Genomic DNA, 19691 nt, shown 5'->3' on the forward strand with positions numbered 1-19691 from the left:
ATGTTGATCTGTCCAAACTTGCATATGACCACCTTAGCTGGAAAGGAGCAAGGAGTCTCTGTATAGAAAGAGGTTTGAGTGTAGGGAAGAATCCTTCCTTGGAATTATTGCTTAACATGCTTAGAGAACAAGATAAGGCCAAAAGGGCCCCATCTGTTGAAAAAGTAGCTAATGGTTCCCAATCTGATCCAGGGACACCCCTAGGAAAAGATTCAGGAAAGAAACTTCAGAGCCTGCCCATTACTAGACAGTCTTGCATAGTTGGTACTGATGTAGAGTCACACCATACAGATAGTGTTGTCTCACATCATAGCAAGAGCATTCATTCTCACCACAGTAGAAGTGATGTTTCTGTTAACCAAGCTGTTAGGGTGCCCTCTGTAAGGGACAGGTCTCATTCTGTCCATTCTCATTATACTTCTGTTTCAAGACATGTCCCTCCCACCCACCCTGATGACAGATTGTTAGAAAGGGAGCTCAATAGATTGAGAGTGGAACAAACCAGACTGAAGCTCAAGAAGCAACAGCTGGATTTGGAGAGACAGACTTTAGAAATAGAGAAGGAGAGACAGAAATTGGGTTTAGAAACCCATGGTGGCAGCAGCAGTATTCCCCATAGTCATCCTGCAAAAGAGCATGATTCCAGGAATCTGCACAAGATAGTTCCCCCTTATAAGGAGGGGGATGACATTAACAAGTGGTTTGCTGCACTTGAGAGGGCCTGTGCTGTACAGGATGTCCCTCAAAGGCAGTGGGCTGCTATCCTATGGCTATCATTTAGTGGAAAAGGTAGGGATAGGCTCCTTACTGTGAAAGAAAGTGAAGCCAATGATTACAAAGTTCTTAAGAATGCACTCCTGGATGGTTATGGCTTAACCACTGAACAATACAGGATAAAGTTCAGAGAGACCAAAAAGGAGTCTTCACAAGACTGGGTGGATTTCATTGACCATTCAGTGAAGGCCTTGGAGGGGTGGTTACATGGCAGTAAATTTACTGATTATGACAGCCTGTATAACTTGATCCTGAGAGAGCATATTCTTAATAATTGTGTGTCTGATTTGTTGCACCAGTACTTGGTGGACTCTGATCTGACCTCTCCCCAAGAATTGGGAAAGAAGGCAGACAGTTTCAATAAATGGTGTTGAGGCCTTGGCCTACAGGGACACAGGTGCCAGTATCACTTTGGTGACTGAAAACCTAGTGGCTCCTGAACAACACATCATTGGACAACAGTATAAAATTATTGATGTCCATAACTCCACTAAGTTTCTTCCCTTAGCTATAATTCAGTTTAGTTGGGGTGGAGTTACTGGCCCTAAGCAGGTGGTGGTATCACCTAGATTACCTGTAGACTGTCTCTTAGGTAATGACCTAGAGGCCTCAGGTTGGGCTGAGATAGAGTTTTATGCCCAAGCAGCCATGCTGGGCATCCCAGAGGAATTGTTCCCTCTCATTTCTACTGAAATGAAAAAGCAAAGGAGAGAAGGCCTGAAAACTCAGGATCCCTCTCCATCAACAGGTAAAAAGGGTATCACAGTATCCCCTAACCACCCTACCATTCAGGATACCATTCCTGTGGTGGGAGAAACCTCTCCTGGGGTGGCACCTGTTCCAAGGGAATCATCAGTTGGCAAAACTGTACTCCCTGAGGTAGAAGTACATCTCTGTGGGATAACTAACATTGGTGAGAAAAAGAGCACAATTTTAGTTAACATGGAGCATCCCTCCAACCCTCCCAGAGAAACTTGTGTGCAGAAACCCTGCACTACCTCACAACACTTAGGACAGCATCCCTGCCCTAGTGTGGAGCTCATAGGACAGCATCCCTGCCCTGCTCCAACTCAAGAGAAACAGTATCCCTGTTCTCTCTTCCAGCCATATGGACAAAGTGTTTGCCCAGCTATGGCTTTATTGAGACAGCATCCCTGTCTGGCATTTCCATCACTACAAATAGGTTCAGTGGACAATTCCCACTGCTCTAAACTAATACTTACTGATAGAAACTCTGAAAATACATCTTCACATTGTTGCTTAGCTAAAAAACTTCAAACAGGGTGGTTTACATCCCCACAGGGAAGTAACCATATAGTGGATGATAAAGGGAGTAACCAGTCTATTGCAGAGCTACTCTCTACTTATCACCACTTAGACAATAAAGTCTCAACTGGCCAAGGTTAGCCTTATTGTCCTTCGTTTTGGGGGGGGTTGTGTGAGAAAGTAGCCTCTTTCTAGCCTTGTTACCCCCACTTTTGGCCTGTTTGTGAGTGTATGTCAGGGTGTTTTCACTGTCTCACTGGGATCCTGCTAGCCAGGGCTCAGTGCTCATAGTGAAAACCCTATGTTTTCAGTATGTTTGTTATGTGTCACTGGGACCCTGCTAGTCAGGACCCCAGTGCTCATAAGTTTGTGGCCTATATGTATGTGTTCCCTGTGTGGTGCCTAACTGTCTCACTGAGGCTCTGCTAACCAGAACCTCAGTGGTTATGCTCTCTCATTTCTTTCAAATTGTCACTAACAGGCTAGTGACCAATTTTACCAATTTACATTGGCTTACTGGAACACCCTTATAATTCCCTAGTATATGGTACTGAGGTACCCAGGGTATTGGGGTTCCAGGAGATCCCTATGGGCTGCAGCATTTCTTTTGCCATCCATAGGGAGCTCTGACAATTCTTACACAGGCCTGCCACTGCAGCCTGAGTGAAATAACGTCCACGTTATTTCACAGCCATTTTTCACTACACTTAAGTAACTTGTAAGTCACCTATACGTCTAACCTTTACCTGGTAAAGGTTAGGTGCAAAGTTAATTAGTGTGAGGGCACCCTGGCACTAGCCAAGGTGCCCCCACATTGTTCAGGGCCAATTCCCCTGACTTTGTGAGTGCGGAGACACCATTACACGCGTGCACTACATATAGGTCACTAACTATATGTAGCTTCACAATGGTAACTCCGAATATGGCCATGTAACATGTCTATGATCATGGAATTGCCCCCTCTATGCCATCCTGGCATAGTTGGCACAATTCCATGATCCCAGTGGTCTGTAGCACAGACCCTGGTACTGCCAAACTGCCTTTCCTGGGGTTTCACTGCAGCTGCTGCTGCTACCAAGCCCTCAGACAGGCTTCTGCCCTCCTGGGGTCCAGCCAGGCCAGGCCCAGGATGGCAGAACAAAGGACTTCCTCTGAGAGAGGGTGTTACACCCTCTCCATTTGGAAAATGGTGTGAAGGCAGGGGAGGAGTAGCCTCCCACAGCCTCTGGAAATGCTTTCATGGGCACACATGGTGCACATGAAAGCGTAAGCCAGTCTACACCGGTTCAGGGACCCCTTAGCCCTGCTCTGGCGCGAAACTGGACAAAGGAAAGGGGAGTGACCACTCCCCTGACCTGTACCTCCCCTGGGAGGTGCCCAGAGCTCCTCCAGTGTGCTCCAGACCTCTGCCATCTTGGAAACAGAGGTGCTGCTGGCACACTGGACTGCTCTGAGTGGCCAGTGCCATCAGGTGACGTCAGAGACTCCTGCTGATAGGCTCCTTCAGGTGTTGCTAGCCTATCCTCTCTCCTAGGTAGCCAAACCCTCTTTTCTGGCTATTTAGGGTCTCTGTCTCTTGGGATTGCTTAGATAACGAATGCAAGAGCTCATCCGAGTTCCTCTGCATCTCTCTCTTCACCTTCTGCCAAGGAATCGACTGCTGACCGTGCCGGAAGCCTGCAAAACTGCAACAAAGTAGCAAAGACGACTACTGCAACTCTGTAACGCTGATCCTGCCGCCTTCTCGGCTGTTTTCCTGGTGGTGCATGCTGTGGGGGTAGTCTGCCTCCTCTCTGCACTAGAAGCTCAGAAGAAATCTCCCGTGGGTCGATGGAATCGCCCCCCTGCAACCGCAGGCACCAAAGAACTGCATCACCGGTCCCCTGGGTCTCCTCTCAGCACGACGAGCGAGGTCCCTTAAATCCAGCAACTCTGTCCAAGTGACTCCCACAGTCCAGTGACTCTTCAGTTCAAGTTTGGTCGAGGTAAGTCCTAGCCTCCCCACGCCAGACTGCATTGCTGGGAACTGCGACTTTTGCAGCTACTCCGGCCTCCGTGCATTTCCGGCGGAAATCCTTTGTGCACAGTCCAGCCTGGGTCCACGGCACTCTAACCTGCATTGCACGACTTTCTAAGTTGGTCTCCGGCGACGTGGGACTCCTTTGTGCGACTTCGGGTGAGCACCGTTTCACACATCCTCGTAGTGCCTGTTTCTGGCACTTCTCTGGGTGCTGCCTGCTGCTGAGAGGGCTCCTTGTCTTGCTCGACGTCCCCTCTGTCCCCTGATGCAATTGGCGACATCCTGGTCCCTCCTGGGCCACAGCAGCATCCAAAAACACTAACCGCACAATTTGCAGCTAGCAAGGCTTGTTGGTGGTCTCTCGGCGGGAAAATACTTCTGCACAACTCTCCATGGCGTGAGGGATCCTTCCTCCAAAGGGAAAGTCTCTAGCCCTTGTCGTTCCTGCAGAAACCTAAGCTTCTACTATCCAGTGGCAGCTTCTTTGCACCCACAGCTGGCATTTTCTGGGCATCTGCCCATCTCCGACTTGCTTGTGACTTTTGGACTTGGTCCCCTTGTTCCACAGGTACCCTCGACTGGAAATCCATCTTTGTTGCATTGCTGGTTTGTGTCTTTCCTGCCTTATTCCCCTATCACGACTTCTTTGTCCTTTGGGGAACTTTAGTGCACTTTGCACTCACTTTTCAGGGTCTTGGGGTGGGCTATTTTTCTAACCCTTACTATTTTCTAATAGTCCCAGCGACCCTCTACAAGGTCACATAGGTTTGGGGTCCATTCGTGGTTCGCATTCCACTTTTGGAGTACATGGTTTGTGTTGCCCCATCCCTATGTGTCTCCATTGTATCCTATTGTAACTATACATTGTTTGCACTGTTTTCTAATACTATGACTGCATATTTTGGTATTGTGTACATATATCTTGTGTATATTTGCTATCCTCATACTGAGGGTACACTCTGAGATACTTTGGCATATTGTCATAAAAATAAACTACCTTTATTTTTAGTATAACTGTGTATTGTGTTTTCTTATGATATTGTGCATATGACACTAAGTGGTACTGTAGGAGCTTCACTCGTCTCCTAGTTCAGCCTAAGCTGCTCTGCTAAGCTACCATTATCTATCAGCCTATGCTGCTAGACACCCTATACACTAATAAGGGATAACTGGGCCTGGTGCAAGGTGCAAGTACCCCTTGGTACTCACTACAAGCCAGTCCAGCCTCCTACATTGGTTGTGCAGCGGTGGGATAAGTGCTTTGAGACTACTTACCACTCTTGTCATTGTACTTTTCATAAGAGAAAAATATACAAAACAAGTTCAGTGTGTGTACACATAACTTAAAAGTTTTGCATTTCCTCTTTTCACTCTTTTCTAATTGCTGAAAAGTACTTCTAAACTTTCAAAAAGTTCTAAAAAGTTTTAAAAGTTTTTTTTTCTGTCTTTCTAAAAGTTCTAAAAACTTTTTCTCACTTTTTCTGTCACTTAAACTCTTTCTAAAAATGTCTGGCACAGGCCAAAATGTTGATCTGTCCAAACTTGCATATGACCACCTTAGCTGGAAAGGAGCAAGGAGTCTCTGTATAGAAAGAGGTTTGAGTGTAGGGAAGAATCCTTCCTTGGAATTATTGCTTAACATGCTTAGAGAACAAGATAAGGCCAAAAGGGCCCCATCTGTTGAAAAAGTAGCTAATGGTTCCCAATCTGATCCAGGGACACCCCTAGGAAAAGATTCAGGAAAGAAACTTCAGAGCCTGCCCATTACTAGACAGTCTTGCATAGTTGGTACTGATGTAGAGTCACACCATACAGATAGTGTTGTCTCACATCATAGCAAGAGCATTCATTCTCACCACAGTAGAAGTGATGTTTCTGTTAACCAAGCTGTTAGGGTGCCCTCTGTAAGGGACAGGTCTCCTTCTGTCCATTCTCATTATACTTCTGTTTCAAGACATGTCCCTCCCACCCACCCTGATGACAGATTGTTAGAAAGGGAGCTCAATAGATTGAGAGTGGAACAAACCAGACTGAAGCTCAAGAAGCAACAGCTGGATTTGGAGAGACAGACTTTAGAAGTAGAGAAGGAGAGACAGAAATTGGGTTTAGAAACCCATGGTGACAGCAGCAGTATTCCCCATAGTCATCCTGCAAAAGAGCATGATTCCAGGAATCTGCACAAGATAGTTCCCCCTTATAAGGAGGGGGATGACATTAACAAGTGGTTTGCTGCACTTGAGAGGGCCTGTGCTGTACAGGATGTCCCTCAAAGGCAGTGGGCTGCTATCCTATGGCTATCATTTAGTGGAAAAGGTAGGGATAGGCTCCTTACTGTGAAAGAAAGTGAAGCCAATGATTACAAAGTTCTTAAGAATGCACTCCTGGATGGTTATGGCTTAACCACTGAACAATACAGGATAAAGTTCAGAGAGACCAAAAAGGAGTCTTCACAAGACTGGGTGGATTTCATTGACCATTCAGTGAAGGCCTTGGAGGGGTGGTTACATGGCAGTAAATTTACTGATTATGACAGCCTGTATAACTTGATCCTGAGAGAGCATATTCTTAATAATTGTGTGTCTGATTTGTTGCACCAGTACTTGGTGGACTCTGATCTGACCTCTCCCCAAGAATTGGGAAAGAAGGCAGACAGTTTCAATAAATGGTGTTGAGGCCTTGGCCTACAGGGACACAGGTGCCAGTATCACTTTGGTGACTGAAAACCTAGTGGCTCCTGAACAACACATCATTGGACAACAGTATAAAATTATTGATGTCCATAACTCCACTAAGTTTCTTCCCTTAGCTATAATTCAGTTTAGTTGGGGTGGAGTTACTGGCCCTAAGCAGGTGGTGGTATCACCTAGCTTACCTGTAGACTGTCTCTTAGGTAATGACCTAGAGGCCTCAGGTTGGGCTGAGATAGAGTTTTATGCCCAAGCAGCCATGCTGGGCATCCCAGAGGAATTGTTCCCTCTCATTTCTACTGAAATGAAAAAGCAAAGGAGAGAAGGCCTGAAAACTCAGGATCCCTCTCCATCAACAGGTAAAAAGGGTATCACAGTATCCCCTAACCACCCTACCATTCAGGATACCATTCCTGTGGTGGGAGAAACCTCTCCTGGGGTGGCACCTGTTCCAAGGGAATCATCAGTTGGCAAAACTGTACTCCCTGAGGTAGAAGTACATCTCTGTGGGATAACTAACATTGGTGAGAAAAAGAGCACAATTTTAGTTAACATGGAGCATCCCTCCAACCCTCCCAGAGAAACTTGTGTGCAGAAACCCTGCACTACCTCACAACACTTAGGACAGCATCCCTGCCCTAGTGTGGAGCTCATAGGACAGCATCCCTGCCCTGCTCCAACTCAAGAGAAACAGTATCCCTGTTCTCTCTTCCAGCCATATGGACAAAGTGTTTGCCCAGCTATGGCTTTATTGAGACAGCATCCCTGTCTGGCATTTCCATCACTACAAATAGGTTCAGTGGACAATTCCCACTGCTCTAAACTAATACTTACTGATAGAAACTCTGAAAATACATCTTCACATTGTTGCTTAGCTAAAAAACTTCAAACAGGGTGGTTTACATCCCCACAGGGAAGTAACCATATAGTGGATGATAAAGGGAGTAACCAGTCTATTGCAGAGCTACTCTCTACTTATCACCACTTAGACAATAAAGTCTCAACTGGCCAAGGTTAGCCTTATTGTCCTTCGTTTTGGGGGGGGTTGTGTGAGAAAGTAGCCTCTTTCTAGCCTTGTTACCCCCACTTTTGGCCTGTTTGTGAGTGTATGTCAGGGTGTTTTCACTGTCTCACTGGGATCCTGCTAGCCAGGGCCCAGTGCTCATAGTGAAAACCCTATGTTTTCAGTATGTTTGTTATGTGTCACTGGGACCCTGCTAGTCAGGACCCCAGTGCTCATAAGTTTGTGGCCTATATGTATGTGTTCCCTGTGTGGTGCCTAACTGTCTCACTGAGGCTCTGCTAACCAGAACCTCAGTGGTTATGCTCTCTCATTTCTTTCAAATTGTCACTAACAGGCTAGTGACCAATTTTACCAATTTACATTGGCTTACTGGAACACCCTTATAATTCCCTAGTATATGGTACTGAGGTACCCAGGGTATTGGGGTTCCAGGAGATCCCTATGGGCTGCAGCATTTCTTTTGCCACCCATAGGGAGCTCTGACAATTCTTACACAGGCCTGTCACTGCAGCCTGAGTGAAATAACGTCCACGTTATTTCACAGCCATTTTTCACTACACTTAAGTAACTTGTAAGTCACCTATATGTCTAACCTTTACCTGGTAAAGGTTAGGTGCAAAGTTACTTAGTGTGAGGGCACCCTGGCACTAGCCAAGGTGCCCCCACATTGTTCAGGGCCAATTCCCCAGACTTTGTGAGTGCGGAGACACCATTACACACGTGCACTACATATAGGTCACTACCTATATGTAGCTTCACAATGGTAACTCCGAATATGGCCATGTAACATGTCTATGATCATGGAATTGCCCCCTCTATGCCATCCTGGCATAGTTGGCACAATTCCATGATCCCAGTGGTCTGTAGCACAGACCCTGGTACTGCCAAACTGCCTTTCCTGGGGTTTCACTGCAGCTGCTGCTGCTACCAAGCCCTCAGACAGGCTTCTGCCCTCCTGGGGTCCAGCCAGGCCTGGCCCAGGATGGCAGAACAAAGGACTTCCTCTGAGAGAGGGTGTTACACCCTCTCCCTTTGGAAAATGGTGTGAAGGCAGGGGAGGAGTAGCCTCCCCCAGCCTCTGGAAATGCTTTCATGGGCACACATGGTGCCCATGAAAGCATAAGCCAGTCTACACCGGTTCAGGGACCCCTTAGCCCTGCTCTGGCGCGAAACTGGACAAAGGAAAGGGGAGTGACCACTCCCCTGACCTGTACCTCCCCTGGGAGGTGCCCAGAGCTCCTCCAGTGTGCTCCAGACCTCTGCCATCTTGGAAACAGAGGTGCTGCTGGCACACTGGACTGCTCTGAGTGGCCAGTGCCATCAGGTGACGTCAGAGACTCCTGCTGATAGGCTCCTTCAGGTGTTGCTAGCCTATCCTCTCTCCTAGGTAGCCAAACTCTCTTTTCTGGCTATTTAGGGTCTCTGTCTCTTGGGATTCCTTAGATAACGAATGCAAGAGCTCATCCGAGTTCCTCTGCATCTCTCTCTTCACCTTCTGCCAAGGAATCGACTGCTGACCGCGCCGGAAGCCTGCAAAACTGCAACAAAGTAGCAAAGACGACTACTGCAACTCTGTAACGCTGATCCTGCCGCCTTCTCAGCTGTTTTCCTGGTGGTGCATGCTGTGGGGGTAGTCTGCCTCCTCTCTGCACTAGAAGCTCAGAAGAAATCTCCCGTGGGTCGATGGAATCGCCCCCCTGCAACCGCAGGCACCAAAGAACTGCATCACCGGTCCCCTGGGTCTCCTCTGAGCACGACGAGCGAGGTCCCTTAAATCCAGCAACTCTGTCCAAGTCACTCCCACAGTCCAGTGACTCTTCAGTCCAAGTTTGGTCGAGGTAAGTCCTAGCTTCCCCACGCCAGACTGCATTGCTTGGAACTGCGACTTTTGCAGCTACTCCGGCCTCCGTGCATTTCCGGCGGAAATCCTTTGTGCACAGTCCAGCCTGGGTCCATGGCACTCTAACCTGCATTGCACGACTTTCTAAGTTGGTCTCCGGCGACGTGGGACTCCTTTGTGCGACTTCGGGTGAGCACCGTTTCACACATCCTCGTAGTGCCTGTTTCTGGCACTTCTCTGGGTGCTGCCTGCTGCTGAGAGGGCTCCTTTTCTTGCTCGACGTCCCCTCTGTCCCCTGATGCAATTGGCGACATCCTGGTCCCTCCTGAGCCACAGCAGCATCCAAAAACACTAACCGCACAATTTGCAGCTAGCAAGGCTTGTTGGCAGTCTTTCGGCGGGAAAACACTTCTGCACTACTCTCCATGGCGTGTGGGATCCTTCCTCCAAAGGGAAAGTCTCTAGCACTTGTCGTTCCTGCAGAAACCTAAGCTTCTACTATCCCATGGCAGCTTCTTTGCACCCACAGCTGGCATTTTCTGGGCATCTGCCCATCTCCGACTTGCTTGTGACTTTTGGACTTGGTCCCCTTGTTCCACAGGTACCCTCGACTGGAAATCCATCTTTGTTGCATTGCTGGTTTGTGTCTTTCCTGCCTTATTCCCCTATCACGACTTCTTTGTCCTTTGGGGAACTTTAGTGCACTTTGCACTCACTTTTCAGGGTCTTGGGGTGGGCTATTTTTCTAACCCTCACTATTTTCTAATAGTCCCAGCGACCCTCTACAAGGTCACATAGGTTTGGGGTCCATTCGTGGTTCGCATTCCACTTTTGGAGTACATGGTTTGTGTTGCCCCATCCCTATGTGTCTCCATTGTATCCTATTGTAACTATACATTGTTTGCACTGTTTTCTAATACTATGACTGCATATTTTGGTATTGTGTACATATATCTTGTGTATATTTGCTATCCTCATACTGAGGGTACACTCTGAGATACTTTGGCATATTGTCATAAAAATAAATTACCTTTATTTTTAGTATAACTGTGTATTGTGTTTTCTTATGATATTGTGCATATGACACTAAGTGGTACTGTAGGAGCTTCACTCGTCTCCTAGTTCAGCCTAAGCTGCTCTGCTAAGCTACCATTATCTATCAGCCTATGCTGCTAGACACCCTATACACTAATAAGGGATAACTGGGCCTGGTGCAAGGTGCAAGTACCCCTTGGTACTCACTACAAGCCAGTCCAGCCTCCTACATTGGTTGTGCAGCGGTGGGATAAGTGCTTTGAGACTACTTACCACTCTTGTCATTGTACTTTTCATAAGAGAAAAATATACAAAACAAGTTCAGTGTGTGTACACATAACTTAAAAGTTTTGCATTTCCTCTTTTCACTCTTTTCTAATTGCTGAAAAGTACTTCTAAACTTTCAAAAAGTTCTAAAAAGTTTTAAAAGTTTTTTTTTCTGTCTTTCTAAAAGTTCTAAAAACTTTTTCTCACTTTTTCTGTCACTTAAACTCTTTCTAAAAATGTCTGGCACAGGCCAAAATGTTGATCTGTCCAAACTTGCATATGACCACCTTAGCTGGAAAGGAGCAAGGAGTCTCTGTATAGAAAGAGGTTTGAGTGTAGGGAAGAATCCTTCCTTGGAATTATTGCTTAACATGCTTAGAGAACAAGATAAGGCCAAAAGGGCCCCATCTGTTGAAAAAGTAGCTAATGGTTCCCAATCTGATCCAGGGACACCCCTAGGAAAAGATTCAGGAAAGAAACTTCAGAGCCTGCCCATTACTAGACAGTCTTGCATAGTTGGTACTGATGTAGAGTCACACCATACAGATAGTGTTGTCTCACATCATAGCAAGAGCATTCATTCTCACCACAGTAGAAGTGATGTTTCTGTTAACCAAGCTGTTAGGGTGCCCTCTGTAAGGGACAGGTCTCCTTCTGTCCATTCTCATTATACTTCTGTTTCAAGACATGTCCCTCCCACCCACCCTGATGACAGATTGTTAGAAAGGGAGCTCAATAGATTGAGAGTGGAACAAACCAGACTGAAGCTCAAGAAGCAACAGCTGGATTTGGAGAGACAGACTTTAGAAATAGAGAAGGAGAGACAGAAATTGGGTTTAGAAACCCATGGTGGCAGCAGCAGTATTCCCCATAGTCATCCTGCAAAAGAGCATGATTCCAGGAATCTGCACAAGATAGTTCCCCCTTATAAGGAGGGGGATGACATTAACAAGTGGTTTGCTGCACTTGAGAGGGCCTGTGCTGTACAGGATGTCCCTCAAAGGCAGTGGGCTGCTATCCTACGGCTATCATTTAGTGGAAAAGGTAGGGATAGGCTCCTTACTGTGAAAGAAAGTGAAGCCAATGATTACAAAGTTCTTAAGAATGCACTCCTGGATGGTTATGGCTTAACCACTGAACAATACAGGATAAAGTTCAGAGAGACCAAAAAGGAGTCTTCACAAGACTGGGTGGATTTCATTGACCATTCAGTGAAGGCCTTGGAGGGGTGGTTACATGGCAGTAAATTTACTGATTATGACAGCCTGTATAACTTGATCCTGAGAGAGCATATTCTTAATAATTGTGTGTCTGATTTGTTGCACCAGTACTTGGTGGACTCTGATCTGACCTCTCCCCAAGAATTGGGAAAGAAGGCAGACAGTTTCAATAAATGGTGTTGAGGCCTTGGCCTACAGGGACACAGGTGCCAGTATCACTTTGGTGACTGAAAACCTAGTGGCTCCTGAACAACACATCATTGGACAACAGTATAAAATTATTGATGTCCATAACTCCACTAAGTTTCTTCCCTTAGCTATAATTCAGTTTAGTTGGGGTGGAGTTACTGGCCCTAAGCAGGTGGTGGTATCACCTAGCTTACCTGTAGACTGTCTCTTAGGTAATGACCTAGAGGCCTCAGGTTGGGCTGAGATAGAGTTTTATGCCCAAGCAGCCATGCTGGGCATCCCAGAGGAATTGTTCCCTCTCATTTCTACTGAAATGAAAAAGCAAAGGAGAGAAGGCCTGAAAACTCAAGATCCCTCTCCATCAACAGGTAAAAAGGGTATCACAGTATCCCCTAACCACCCTACCATTCAGGATACCATTCCTGTGGTGGGAGAAACCTCTCCTGGGGTGGCACCTGTTCCAAGGGAATCATCAGTTGGCAAAACTGTACTCCCTGAGGTAGAAGTACATCTCTGTGGGATAACTAACATTGGTGAGAAAAAGAGCACAATTTTAGTTAACATGGAGCATCCCTCCAACCCTCCCAGAGAAACTTGTGTGCAGAAACCCTGCACTACCTCACAACACTTAGGACAGCATCCCTGCCCTAGTGTGGAGCTCATAGGACAGCATCCCTGCCCTGCTCCAACTCAAGAGAAACAGTATCCCTGTTCTCTCTTCCAGCCATATGGACAAAGTGTTTGCCCAGCTATGGCTTTATTGAGACAGCATCCCTGTCTGGCATTTCCATCACTACAAATAGGTTCAGTGGACAATTCCCACTGCTCTAAACTAATACTTACTGATAGAAACTCTGAAAATACATCTTCACATTGTTGCTTAGCTAAAAAACTTCAAACAGGGTGGTTTACATCCCCACAGGGAAGTAACCATATAGTGGATGATAAAGGGAGTAACCAGTCTATTGCAGAGCTACTCTCTACTTATCACCACTTAGACAATAAAGTCTCAACTGGCCAAGGTTAGCCTTATTGTCCTTCGTTTTGGGGGGGGTTGTGTGAGAAAGTAGCCTCTTTCTAGCCTTGTTACCCCCACTTTTGGCCTGTTTGTGAGTGTATGTCAGGGTGTTTTCACTGTCTCACTGGGATCCTGCTAGCCAGGGCCCAGTGCTCATAGTGAAAACCCTATGTTTTCAGTATGTTTGTTATGTGTCACTGGGACCCTGCTAGTCAGGACCCCAGTGCTCATAAGTTTGTGGCCTATATGTATGTGTTCCCTGTGTGGTGCCTAACTGTCTCACTGAGGCTCTGCTAACCAGAACCTCAGTGGTTATGCTCTCTCATTTCTTTCAAATTGTCACTAACAGGCTAGTGACCAATTTTACCAATTTACATTGGCTTACTGGAACACCATTATAATTCCCTAGTATATGGTACTGAGGTACCCAGGGTATTGAGGTTCCAGGAGATCCCTATGGGCTGCAGCATTTCTTTTGCCACCCATAGGGAGCTCTGACAATTCTTACACAGGCCTGCCACTGCAGCCTGAGTGAAATAACGTCCATGTTATTTCACAGCCATTTTTCACTGCACTTAAGTAACTTATAAGTCACCTATATGTCTAACCTTTATCTGGTAAAGGTTAGGTGCAAAGTTACTTAGTGTGAGGGCACCCTGGCACTAGCCAAGGTGCCCCCACATTGTTCAGGGCCAATTCCCCGGACTTTGTGAGTGCGGGGATACCATTACACGGTTGCACTACATATAGGTCACTACCTGTATGTAGCTTCACAATGGTAACTCCGAATATGGCCATGTAACATGTCTATGATCATGGAATTGCCCCCTCTATGCCATCCTGGCATAGTTGGCACAATCCCATGATCCCAGTGGTCTGTAGCACAGACCCTGGTACTGCCCTGCCTTTCCTGGGGTTTCACTGCAGCTGCTGCTGCTGCCAACCCCTCAGACAGGCTTCTGCCCTCCTGGGGTCCAGCCAGGCCTGGCCCAGGATGGCAGAACAAAGGACTTTCTCTGAGAGAGGGTGTTACACCCTCTCCATTTGGAAAATGGTGTGAAGGCTGGGGAGGAGTAGCCTCCCCCAGCCTCTGGAAATGCTTTCATGGGCACACATGGTGCCCATGAAAGCATAAGCCAGTCTACACCGGTTCAGGGACCCCTTAGCCCTGCTCTGGCGCGAAACTGGACAAAGGAAAGGGGAGTGACCACTCCCCTGACCTGTACCTCCCCTGGGAGGTGCGCAGAGCTCCTCCAGTGTGCTCCAGACCTCTGCCATCTTGGAAACAGAGGTGCTGCTGGCACACTGGACTGCTCTGAGTGGCCAGTGCCATCAGGTGACGTCAGAGACTCCTGCTGATAGGCTCCTTCAGGTGTTGCTAGCCTATCCTCTCTCCTAGGTAGCCAAACCCTCTTTTCTGGTTATTTAGGGTCTCTGTCTCTTGGGATTCCTTAGATAACGAATGCAAGAGCTCATCCGAGTTCCTCTGCATCTCTCTCTTCACCTTCTGCCAAGGAATCGACTGCTGACCGCGCTGGAAGCCTGCAAAAATGCAACAAAGTAGCAAAGACGACTACTGCAACTCTGTAACGCTGATCCTGCCGCCTTCTCAACTGTTTTCCAGGTGGTGCATGCTGTGGGGGTAGTCTGCCTCCTCTCTGCACTAGAAGCTCCGAAGAAATCTCCCGTGGGTCGACGGAATCGTCCCCCTGCAACCGCAGGCACCAAAGAACTGCATCACCGGTCCCCTGGGTCTCCTCTCAGCATGACGAGCGAGGTCCCTTGAATCCAGCAACTCTGTCCAAGTGACTCCCACAGTCCAGTGACTCTTCAGTCCAAATTTGGTCAAGGTAAGTCCTTGCCTCCCCACGCCAGACTGCATTGCTGGGAACTGCGACTTTTGCAGCTACTCCGGCCTCCGTGCACTTCCGGCGGAAATCCTTTGTGCACAGTCCAGCCTGGGTACACGGCACTCTAACCTGCATTGCACGACTTTCTAAGTTGGTCTCCGGCGACGTGGGACTCCTTTGTGCGACTTCGGGTGAGCACGTTTCACGCATCCTTGTAGTGCCTGTTTCTGGCACTTCTCCGGGTGCTGCCTGCTGCTGAGAGGGCTCATTGTTGTGCTCGACATCCCCTCTGTCCCCTGACGCAATTGGCGACATCCTGGTCCCTCCTGGGCCACAGCAGCATCCAAAAACACTAACCGCATGATTTGCAGCTAGCAAGGCTTGTTGGCAGTCTTTCGGCGGGAAAACACTTTTGCACGACTCTCCGCAGCAAGGGGGATCCGTCCTCCAAAGGGGAAGTCTCTAGCCTTTGTCGTTCCTGCAGAAACCTAAGCTTCTACTATCCAGTGGCAGCTTCTTTGCACCCACAGCTGGCATTTCCTGGGCATCTGCCCATCTCCGACTTGCTTGTGACTTTTGGACTTGGTCCCCTTGTTCCACAGGTACCCTCAACTGGAAATCCATCGTTGTTGCATTGCTGGTTTGTGTCTTTCCTGCAGAATTCCCCTATCACGACTTCTTTGTCCTTTGGGGAACTTTAGTGCACTTTGCACTCACTTTTCAGGGTCTTGGGGTGGGCTATTTTTCTAACCCTTACTATTTTCTAATAGTCCCAGCGACCCTCTACAAGGTCACATAGGTTTGGAGTCCATTCGTGGTTCGCATTCCACTTTTGGAGTATATGGTTTGTGTTGCCCCTATCCCTATGTGTCTCCATTGCATCCTATTGTAACTATACATTGTTTGCACTGTTTTCCAATACTATTACTGCATATTTTGGTATTGTGTATATATATCTTGTGTATATTTGCTATCCTCATACTGAGGGTACACTCTGAGATACTTTGGCATATTGTCATAAAAATAAAGTACCTTTATTGTTAGTATAACTGTGTATTGTGTTTTCTTATGATATTGTGCATATGACACTAGTGGTACTGTAGGAGCTTAACTCGTCTCCTAGTTCAGACTAAGCTGCTCTGCTAAGCTACCATTATCTATCAGCCTATGCTGCTAGACACCCTCTACACTAATAAGGGATAACTGGGCCTGGTGCAAGGTGCAAGTACCCCTTGGTACTCACTACAAGCCAGTCCAGCCTCCTACAGCACTACAAAGTGGAGTGAACTGGAGCTCACCCGAAGTCACAAAGGAAGGTCCCACGACGCCGGAGGACAACTCAAGAGGTCGTGCACTGCAGGTTAGAGTGTCGAGGACCCAGGCTTGGGTGTGCACAAATGAAATCCTGGAAGAGTACACAGGAGCCGGAGCAGCTGCAAATCACGCGGTTCCCAACAATGCAGTCTAGCGTGGGGAGGCAAGGACTTACCTCCACCAAACTTGGACTGAAGAGTCTCTGGACTGTGGGAGTCACTTGGACAGAGTTGCTGAGTTCAAGGGACCTCGCTCGTCGTGCTGAGAGGAGACCCAGAGAACCGGTGATGCAGTCTTTTGGTGCCTGCGGTTGCAGGGGGAAGATTCCGTCGACCCACGGGAGATTTCTTCGGAGCTTCTAGTGCAGAGAGGAGGCAGACTACCCCAACAGCATGCACCACCGGGAAAACAGTCGAGAATGCGGCCGGATCAGTGTTACAAGGTCGCAGTAGTCGTCTTTGCTACTTTGTTGCAGTTTTGCAGGCTTCCAGAGCAGTCAGCGGTCGATTCCTTGGCAGAAGGTGAAGAGAGAGATGCAGAGGAACTCTGATGAGCTCTTGCATTCATTATCTAAAGAATTCCCCAAAGCAGAGACCCTAAATAGCCAGAAAAGGAGGTTTGGCTACTTAGGAGAGAGGATAGGCTAGCAACACCTGGAGGAGTCTATCAGAAGGAGTCTCTGACGTCACCTGCTGGCACTAGCCACTCAGAGCAGTCCAGTGTGCCAGCAGCACCTCTGTTTCCAAGATGGCAGAGGTCTGGAGCACACTGGAGGAGCTCTGGGCAACTCCCAGGGGAGGTGCAGGTCAGGGGAGTGGTAACTCCCCTTTCCTTTGTCCAGTTTCGTGCCAGAGCAGGGCTGGGGGATCCCTGAACCGGTGTAGACTGGCTTATGCAGAAATGGGCACCATCTGTGCCCATGAAAGCATTTTCAGAGGCTGGGGGAGACTACTCCTCCCCAGCCCTAACACCTTTTTCCAAAGGGAGAGGGTGTAACACCCTCTCTCTGAGGAAGTCCTTTGTTCTGCCTTCCTGGCCAAGCCTGGCTGGACCCCAGGAGGGCAGAAACCTGTCTGAGGGGTTGGCAGCAGCTGCAGTGAAACCCTGGGAAAGGTAGTTTGGCAGTCCCCGAGTCTGTGCTAGAGACTCGGGGGATCATGGAATTGTCTCCCCAATGCCAGAATGGAATTGGGGTGACAATTCCATGATCTTAGACATGTTACATGGCCATGTTCGGAGTTACCATTGTGACGCTATACATATGTCGTGACATATGTATAGTGCATGCGTGTAATGGTGTCCCCGCACTCACAAAGTCCGGGGAATTTACCCTGAACAATGTGGGAGCACCTTGGCTAGTGCCTGGGTGCCCACACAGTAAGTAACTTAGCACCTAACGTTTACCAGGTAAAGGTTAGACATATAGGTGACTTATAAGTTACTTAAGTGCAGTGGTAAATGGCTGTGAAATAACGTGGACGTTATTTCACTCAGGCTGCAATGGCAGGCCTGTGTAAGAATTGTCAGAGCTCCCTATGGGTGGCAAAAGAAATGCTGCATCCCATAGGGATCTGCTGGAACCGCAATACCCTGGGTACCTCAGTACCATATACTAGGGAATTATAAGGGTGTTCCAGTATGCCAATGTAAATTGGTGAAATTGGTCACTAGCCTGTTAGTGACAATTTGGAAAGAAATGAGAGAGCATAACCACTGAGGTTCTGTTTAGCAGAGCCTCAGTGAGACAGTTAGTTATAACACAGGTAACACATACAGGGCACACTTATGAGCACTGGGGCCCTGGCTGGCAGGGTCCCATTGACACATAGAACTAAAACAACATATATACAGTGAAATATGGGGGTAACATGCCAGGCAAGATGGTACTTTCCTACACTCTTCTTCTGCGTTCTTCTTCTGTGTTCTTCTCTTCTTCTGTGTTCTTCTTCTGTGTTCTTCTCTTATTCTGTGTTCTTCCTCTGTGTTCTACTCTTCTTCTGTGTTCTTCTTCTGTGTTCTTCTCTTCTTCTGTGTTCTTCTTCTGTGTTCTTCTTCTGTGTTCTTCTCTTCTTCCGTAGTCCATTCTTCCTCCTCCTTCTCTGTTCTCTCACTCGTCCATTCTTCTTCAGGTTTCCTCTGCTCTCCTCCTGGCCCTGCTCCTCATTTTCCGCCTACTTCCCCTGTGATCTTCCTCTTCGGCCTCTTTCTTTTCGCACTTTCCCTTCCTCCTCTTCTTTCCCTTCTATCTGACCCCCCGCCCTCTGGTTTCCCGCTGCCACCACCCGTGCAGCCCCGCCCCCACCTGCTCCCATTCGTCGCCCCCCCTCCCGCCTCCCGCCCCCACCTGACCACTCCCCCCCCTCCTCCGTCTTATGGCAGCCGCTGCGCGGCAGAGACAGCGACCCTTGACCCTTGGGTAGGTCGCTTCCTCCGCCGCTGCAGCTCCACCTGCCCAGGCTCCTGCCACCTCCCAGCAAACCGTAAGTACTCCCTGCGCTCCCCCCGTCCAGCCCCTCGTTACTCACCTCTGTCTTCTGAAACTCTCTCTCTTCCAACTTTTCTTCGTACCTCTGCTGTCCTCTCTATGTCCATTTTCGTTTGCTTTCTGCCCTTCCTATGGTATCCATTTTCCTCAGTTTTCTGCTCTTCTTCTGTAGCCCATCTTCCTTCGTGTTCTTCTCTTCTCCCGCTTTCTTCTCTCCTTCTGCACCCCATCTCCTTCGTGTTCTTCTCTTCTCCTGTGTTCTTCTCTTCTTCTGTGTTCTTCTCTGCTTCTGCTGCCCATTTTCTTCGTGTTCTACTCCTCTTCCTCACCCCATCTTCTTCGTGTTCTGCTCCTTTTCTTCGCCCCATCTTCTTCGTGTTCTGCTCCTCTTCTTCACCCCATCTTCTTCGCGCTCTTCTCCTCTTCCTCACCCCATTTTCTTTGTGTTCTTCTCTTCTCCTGTGTTCTTCTCCTCTTCTGCACCCCATTCCTTCATGTTCTTCTCTTCTCCTGTGTTCTTCTCCTCTTCTGCACCCCATTCCTCCGTGTTCTTCTCTTCTGCTGTAGTCCATTCCCTTCGTGTTCCTCTCTTTCTGTAATCCATTTCCTTTGTGTTCCTCTCTGCCTATGTGTTCTTCTCTTCTTCTGTGTTCTTCTCTTCTTCTGTGTTGTCCCTTCTTCTGTGTTCTTCTTCTGTGCTCT

The 19691-nt window shown here is 47.9% G+C and overlaps 1 protein-coding gene across 1 annotated transcript in view; it reads right to left on the reverse strand.

The window, feature by feature from the left end:
* LOC138253600 (uncharacterized) overlaps window positions 1-19477 on the reverse strand; it is a 68428-nt gene extending 48951 nt beyond the window's left edge. Inside the window, exon 1 of the mRNA XM_069205796.1 lies at window positions 19030-19477. Coding sequence (XP_069061897.1) covers window positions 19030-19477 — 448 coding nt within the window. The remainder of the gene's footprint in view (window positions 1-19029) is intronic.
* Between the last annotated feature and the right edge of the window lie 214 nt (window positions 19478-19691).

The sequence above is a fragment of the Pleurodeles waltl genome, chromosome 1_2, assembly GCF_031143425.1.
Source record: "Pleurodeles waltl isolate 20211129_DDA chromosome 1_2, aPleWal1.hap1.20221129, whole genome shotgun sequence".
Taxonomy (NCBI): domain Eukaryota; kingdom Metazoa; phylum Chordata; class Amphibia; order Caudata; family Salamandridae; genus Pleurodeles; species Pleurodeles waltl.